This window comes from Cyprinodon variegatus, unplaced genomic scaffold, assembly GCF_000732505.1.
Source record: "Cyprinodon variegatus isolate N-32 unplaced genomic scaffold, C_variegatus-1.0 Scaffold1038, whole genome shotgun sequence".
NCBI lineage: Eukaryota > Metazoa > Chordata > Actinopteri > Cyprinodontiformes > Cyprinodontidae > Cyprinodon > Cyprinodon variegatus.
In genome coordinates this window covers 193240-201150 of record NW_015151491.1, presented here as the reverse complement: position 1 = coordinate 201150, position 7911 = coordinate 193240, and the positions used below count along the sequence as shown (strand labels likewise).

General features: G+C 41.3%; 1 protein-coding gene across 1 annotated transcript in view; it reads right to left on the bottom strand.

Moving 5' to 3' along the window:
• Positions 1–3245, bottom strand: part of ppl (periplakin) — a 19910-nt gene extending 16665 nt beyond the window's left edge. The window contains exon 1 of the mRNA XM_015399685.1: positions 3022–3245. Coding sequence (XP_015255171.1) covers positions 3022–3086 — 65 coding nt within the window. The 5' untranslated portion in view covers positions 3087–3245. The remainder of the gene's footprint in view (positions 1–3021) is intronic.
• Positions 3246–7911: the final 4666 nt, after the last annotated feature.

The window sequence follows — 7911 nt, the reverse complement described above, 5'->3', positions numbered from 1 at the left end:
GATGGATGGATGGATGGATGGATGGATGGATGGATGGATGGATGATGGATGGATGGATGGATGGTTGGGTTTGATTGATGGATGGATTCAGGCAGTTACACTGTTTGTCCACCAGGGCGCTCTCTCACATTTATTTTGACTGCTCTGATCTTCTGTTTTCATTCAGTGTTTGATTGAGAAAATAATTGTAGCTTGTTGTCCTTTTGAAACAGCAGTAAAGAACCTCCTCACACAGACTGGCACTCAGTTCCACTAAAAATGTTAGTTTGTTCTAAACGTTATTTGATTAGTGGTATAATATCTGCTGACCGCAGTATGTACAGAAGTAATCTCCTTTAATAAACGCACCGCAGAGCGAGACACAGATGCAGGTTCTGTGGGGTTTGTGACACTCAGCCCAGTTTAAATACAGCAGATATGCTAAGGCAGGTTTGCTGTCATTTCTGCCTGTGCTGCTGATGCTCTCTCCTCAGGGGGAGCTTTAGTGCAAGCAGTGCTCAACATGTCTAACCTGTAAATTCTGCAGACTAGATTTATATAAATATCTTCTTCTATCTGGGATGAGCTCCGAACAGCTTTGGCTCCATTTTGAATTTTCCTTTTAATTCAGCTTCTACTTTCTTTATGTAGCATCGGCATCATATCATTGTATTGAGATGGAGCAAATGAAATATCTAACTGATTAAACACACATGCAACAACAGGTCGGGGCTGTGAGATGAACCTGAAAGTGCCTGTGGTAGTTTCAGAGAGAGCCCACCAGCTCCTCATTCACCAACATCTAATGAACCTTTTGCAAACAGGTTACATAACACCTGCAGGATCAACAGTACACAGCGGGGCTTCACAGTTGGTGGCTGAAACTCTATAAGAGCAAGTTTGAACTGGCGTCCAATGCAGTTCGGCAGAAGCACTTGGCAGAGCTCATGTTCAGACCAGTCGAAATTAAAATCCCCAAGGGGGGATTAAAGACTCATTAAAACACGGCTACAAGAACAAGTGTTTTCTGATCAACAGACACCATCAAACAGCACAACACTTTCAAAGATCCCATAAATCCATACAGATCGGATCCTTATCCATAACTCTGTGTTTAAATGAGCTAAAGAAAGTCATTCAACTGGAAAATGCACACACAGCAGCTGCCATTGCTTTGTCCTGGCATGATCTGAATATTTCTACAGAACTGCTGTTGGAGAAGCAGATCTTAATAGCAGAGATTATTTGTTTGGAACATGTGGTAATAAGCCCACCCTGGTCAGAAACAGGCCACACCTTCTGCTCTAACTAAAACTCTTCTCTGTCTCTCTTACAATTTAACTTCAAGCAGGATTTATTAACAGCTTGGTCACCTATGGCGTGCTTTAAATCGACTCCACCGTCTATGCAGGTTTTCTGGCCATGATCTGCTGCTCTGACCGCCACATCGCCAGCATTAGACAGGAAAAGACCAGTTATCAGTGTAAACAGCAGAAAGTTTCAGATTAGAACCAGAACACTCCAGGATTGAGTCATAGAGGGTGTGCCGCACTGCTGCTGTCACTTAGCATCCCAGGCCAGCAGGAAGAATGCGGCGCCTCGGAGGCCAGCTCTGAAACTGACAAGTTTAGAGACTAAAACTGAAGAAGCTGAATAGGGAATTTAATTCTTTGCTTTGTTTTTAGTTTCTTTTTATTTTTTTTCACTTGGTAACTTTTCTGAATCGCTTGCAGATTGTTTTGCTGTTGCACCATCATCTTACATTAAGTAGTTTTCCAAACTGCATAATCATAATTTTTTTTTATTTTACTGGTAATGAACATGAACAAGTGTGGAAAAAAAAAAAAACAAATAGGGTGGAGCTGCATTATAATCATTCCTTCACTGACTGCGGGGGGGTTATAATTTGGCTGCCACAGTAGAAACGTTGGTGGCCAACCAAAAGCCAGAGAAAAATCCTTAATTTCTGGAGAGGTTCAAATAAATCAGAAATCTCATCTAAGCATGCCATGGGGGCCAGCAAGAAACTCCAGAACTTATTGACAGCTTATTACACGTACACTTCAAAAATATATTTTTGATTTTGTGTTCTTTTGTATATCTAACAGACACACTTTAATAAATGTTTCTTTAAATATTTCAACTTCCTGTTTTAGGTTTGTATTGACCAAATCAGTGACTTCTCTGCACAATTTAATCTTCAATTTAGTAAATAATGTGAAGTGACTGCCCTCAGTATCCCAAGAATAAATCTCTCCAGGTTCAACAGTTGCAATCCATGCCCACAATGCAATAAATCAAGTTTAGTAAACTGTAAATAAAGTCTAAGAAGCCATAGAAGCAGGTGTGGTTTGAAAATGACCTCCAGATGATTCCTCTGCTCTGGGCTCCATGCAAACTTAAGCTCTGCGTAATGTTTAAGTTTCACTGAGATATCAAGCAGCAGAGGAGATGGGCTCTGGGCTACAGGTTTAACTGAGTTATGGGAGGGGCAGCAAGAATTTCTTATCCGACAATCTTTCTAGGCAGGACAGCTGAATACTGATCAAACCTGTTGGTACAACTTTATGACCCAGCTTATCAGCCACACCCGCGCTGGAGTTACAGTGCAAAATGGGGGAAAATGTCTCCAAGTTCTTTGTAAACACAAAATAATTGCGACCAGATGTGGTTTAAAAACACCTCACCTGCTCAGCTGCACAGGTGAGCAGAGCTGAGCAGATCTATAGATCTGCCGGACCAGCCTGACAGCAGTCAGTGCCTGAGCGGGTGCGCCTGGTTCAGGACACCCAGCCCAACCAGTCGATACCACTGAATAACTGCGTCATTCTTTCAGTTTTACTCCGCTTCTATGTTATCACTCTATTGAGAGCTTTCCAGAGTAAAATGAAGAAAACAACACTTAGAAAAGGCGACGAGTTAAAGGATCAGACGCTCAGACCAAGGTCAACCCATTTTCCACTATCAGGTTTTCCTGGAAAACACCCGGCTGCTGCTGAAACACACAGGAAACATTTCCCTGCTCCAAATTCAAGCTTTTACCTGGACTTTGGCTGCACCGTGGGCGCGGGGGTTATAGAAGCGGTCTTCTTGCTCTTCTTAAACATGATGACAGGTCACCTGTCCGCGCGTTCCTCTGAGAAGTAGGACAGGTAGAGCTCAGCTGGCTGTGAGTCCGCTGCTGCTTTATCTGTAGGAGAGAAAAATGTCCTCAGAGTGTAAGGCTGGCCCCTCCCGCTGTCACTGCGCACACAGTTAATGAACTCATCACCTTTAGCAGTCAGTTTTACTCCACCTGCCTGCCACCAAGGGAGGCTCCGCCCCCTTTTTCCGTCAGCCTCCAAAGCTGCACCAACAAATAGAGGAATGCAGTGGTGGAGCTAGACTTTTACTGGTTGGAGGAGGGAGGGGAGGGGGGGCGAGTGGAGAGGGGGGTGGGAACTTAAAAAATAATAATAATAAAAACAAAACAAACAAACAAAAAAAAATATATATATATATTTTTTTAAATATATATAAACCTATTTTTTTTTTACATTGGCCCCTGATTTTACGTTATTCCATCATGTTCTACTCACCCATATGAGTTTTGTGTCATTTGGAGCCATTCCGTTAGGTTATATCCCAGTAACGTCTTCCTATGGGCAACGACTTGAAGGCACAAACTAAACTGTTCATAATTTATTCTTTATGGTACGCCAGCATTCAGAACAGGTAGGCAAATCACTGTCCCCCAGACATCCGCGGTTATATTTTTCATATTTTTATCTTTTGAAAACAAAGCGGCGCGTGTATGACATTATCCGCGCGCGCTGGCTACCGTTCATTCATCCGGTTCGCTGAACTGCTGCTAGTTTTCCTCACATGCCTGGAAGATGTCTAGTGCTGCTACCACAGATGATCTCGCTCTCCAAATGGAATTGAACGATTCAGATTAGCTAGAATGAATAGAAGTGGTAGAGCGTAGCCGCCTGTGGCCCAGGCTGCCTGTCACAACTCCAGTCCGGCGCTGGGGGACAGTGATTGGCCTACATGTTCTGAATGCTGGCGTACCATAAAGAACAAATTATGAACAGTTTAGTTTGTGTCTTGAAGTCGTTGCCCATAGGAAGACATTACTTGGATATAACCTAACTGAATATCTTCAGTACAGCTCCAAATGACACAAAACTCATATGGGTGGGTAGAACATGATGTAATAACGTAAAATCAAGGGTCCAATGTAAAAAAAAAAACGGCATTCCCCTTTAATTTAGTGGAACTAATAAATGCTGAAGAGTTGGAGAATATATATAGTATGACGGATAATAATGGAAACTCGTCTCTATGTTCTCCAGCAGACTAAGCCTATAGCAGCTTAAATGTAGAGGATGTACTGCTGTCATCAGCCAGTATCTCATATGCTCAGCATATAGGTGTACCAAACAACATGAAAAAATGATGGCATCTCATTTTATTGCTTTCCTAAAGACCCGGAAAGGCAGGAGGAATGGGAGGCTGCTGGAAGGAGACAGAGCTGGCAACCAGGAGAATGTGTGGCGAACACTTCTTATAATGGTTAGATGTTATGCTTAAATTATTGCAGTAGAGATTTTATTCCTTTAGACCGGAGATCTTCAACAGCGGGTCCGTGACCCCCAGGGGGTCCACGAAGGTACTGCATGGGGGTCAGAAATGTTTTCATTGATTAGTCTTTTTTTATATTTTCCCCTCCATTTTTTCCCCACTAATTGAAATGTCTTTAAATCCACATTAACATGAATTCAACACACTTTAGTAAACAGATAAATGGAGGAAGAAGATGTCTTTCAGTCATCGACTCACACATTCAGAAACACACAGGAGCTCTTTCAAGCTGGGCACCGTTTCATTCACAACACCTGTCCCATCAACCAGGAATCAGAATCAGAAATACTTTAATAATCCCAGGGCGAAATTACTTTTATTACATTACTTCATATGTAATAGATTGACTATAGGACCAGTTTGATAGAACACAATTTCATACAATATATATAATTAAGGGATCACCGCTCCATCTCCCCATCAGTTTGGGGGTCCTTGGCCTGGAAAACGTTGAAGACCCCTGCTTTAGACAAATGTGGAAATTGCCTCAAAATTTCATCTTTTAACAGGAATGCAGGGTTTCCTCCAATGTGTTTTAAGCCTTTGGGTAGCCAACTTTACTCGCCACCCAACCAGGATAGACGACATCTTGTATTTTAAATGCGGCAGTATTTAAGAACTACATAAATCGGAGAGTAGTTTCCACCTCCGGAAGAAAACCTCCAAGTCTGAGAAGCTAACACAGAAGCTGTTATTATAGCCTGACACACAGTATGTCCACCAAACTGCCCTCCTTCCAGCAGCATGACACAACGCATAGAGACAGTTGACCTATAGTGAACACACCAGGGTAAATTCTCAGCCCGCATTAACAGTTATGCATAACTGTATGTTGATCTACCTCATGCAGTCCCAGTCAATCAGAACACAACGTTAACCAGTTCAAGCTGTGTAATGACTCTCTTTTATTGAACAATCTGATAAAACCTGCCTTCTAATAGTGAGAGTTTCACCATATGCACCCACACTTATCCACATTAGTGCATTGGTGGAACTGATGGGTACCAGCAGAAATCATGATGATATTTCTTGTGACATAAACACATGAAGAGCAGCGGGTTGGAACTATGTGTTGCTGTGTGTTTGTCAGCAGCAGGTAAGTGCTGTTGCTGGGGGTGTGCCAACCAAGACTGCACAGGCTCAACCAGTATGACTTGAAACTGGGTGTATTTACATTTTACTGAAAGATGTCACTGAAAGACGTGTACATATCACAGTGATACAACTGTGGTACAACTGGGTGGTACAATTCTAGATACAGGTGAAAATATTTTAGAAATATGGAAGAAATTGTGAGTCTTTTGGATTTTGTATGCAACTTTCACAATTGTCAAGATTGGCTGGCCTAATTGCTCATTTCATTCACCTGTCTAGCACATAACTGCTCATTTGATCCACCTGCTCCTGCTTCCATTTAAACTTCTTGTTCCCAGCCATCTGTGCCAGATTACTTTTGATCCTTTGCAGTTTTAGAGCGTTACTTAAGTGTTCTGTTTGCCTAATCCTGAACTGTTTCTGTATTCTGACTTTTGACCTACCTGCCCCTGTCTGCTCTGAATGCTGACCTGTCTTCGGACTCCTGTTGGATTATTCTGTGAAATGAACTGATCTCCTGTCAGTTCTGTAGCCTTCTAGGCTTCTGCGTCTGGAACTCTATGTCAGCGTCCTATGCGTCTTGTCATCCTACCCACTGGAACCACTCTCGTTGTCTGGGCACAGACTGAAATGTCTAACTCAAGCGTTCATAATCATCCTCCGTCAGATTATCGTGGTCACTAACCTGTGTTTCTCTCCAGCAGAGATTCCTGCCTTAGACAACCTAGCCGCTGCTACTGCAGAACTACAGATCTGTGTTTTAAATAAAAGTTTTTGAGTAATCCCACTGTCTATCTTGCCATGAATACTGGGTCGTGTGTTCTGAGTCATAATATAAATAATTTTTCCATTTGAATATTCTCGTCATGTTTAAGAGTTTAAAAGTTTAAGAGTGTTTATCTTTTTGAGGGAACCTTGAGCTGAAACTGAATTCCTTCTCCGTGCTAATGGTCTCCACACTAATTAACTGTGTCTTCAACAATAACTTTTGGATTCTATCTTCATGACAAACATAAGGCTCCCCAAATTTCATCTCATTCCATGTTACCTGCCCCGCCCACTTGTACTTATGGTTCAAGAAGAGTAATATAGACATAACCGCAGGACTCAAATAATTCCAGCTGGCGTTCGACTATCAACTACAAGTAATATCTCTCCTTCATATGTCAATACTGGAGGAGGGAGAAGCCGTTCAAAACAAAACAATACAAACAGATCAAATCTATCTAGATAGCACTTTTAAGAACAGCTGCAGTTGGACAAAGTGCTGCAATTACACACAAAAAATATTACTCCATGGTTTTAGAGCTCCAGTTCCATTCCCAAATATTTGTTATATGCATTGTGAAGATGACTTTTTAATCCTCACAGAGATGGGAAATGTGGAGTCAACAAGTCATCTCCATGTCATGTGTTTAATCTACCCAGCCAATTAACCAGGTCAGTCCAATCTGCACAGGTTAATTCACGGTGAATATTGGACTCACCTGCTTCAGTGGCTGGGTAGAGCAAATACGTGACATGAAGATGACTTGTTGACTCCACATTTCCCATGTCTGCGTTCTCAACTAGAAAAACTACTTGGGAAAACGTTAATTCTGACACACAACAGGCAGATATCAGCTTATAATATTATGGTTATTCACACATCATCAATATGAATAATTCTAACAAACAAAATACAAACAAATGTTTTAAGAAGAGTTGTATTTATTTATTTGAGGGACTGTATACCTCGAATGATCCTCCTACTTCACACCCACCCATACGAGGTAAACCAATATTTAGGTAAAACCAATGTCTTCATTTGTAAACAATTAATTAGTAAACTGTCTAGAATATGGATAAAAAAGGATTTATTAGAATTTCTACCCATCGAGAAAAAAATTATTAAAAAGACAATGAAAAGATATGATTTACATCAAAACAACATCTACATTTGGTTAAAAACTAAAAGGTGAATAGCTGTAACTTTCAGCTTGTCGATTGAAAGATGTTTCACACTGATTTTGCATCTTTTCAAAGTCTATTATTGGACTCAAGTGGGACGAAGTCAAATCGAGCAAACAGCCCAATTTTCAACAACTATTTCTTGACTAAATCCAGACTATGGCGGACCGACCAGATTTAGCCTAAAAACCAACTTCTAAATGAAGTCTGGTGTTTGGGGGGGTAAGCCTATAATAAAAAAGCAGAGGATTTTGTCGTGAT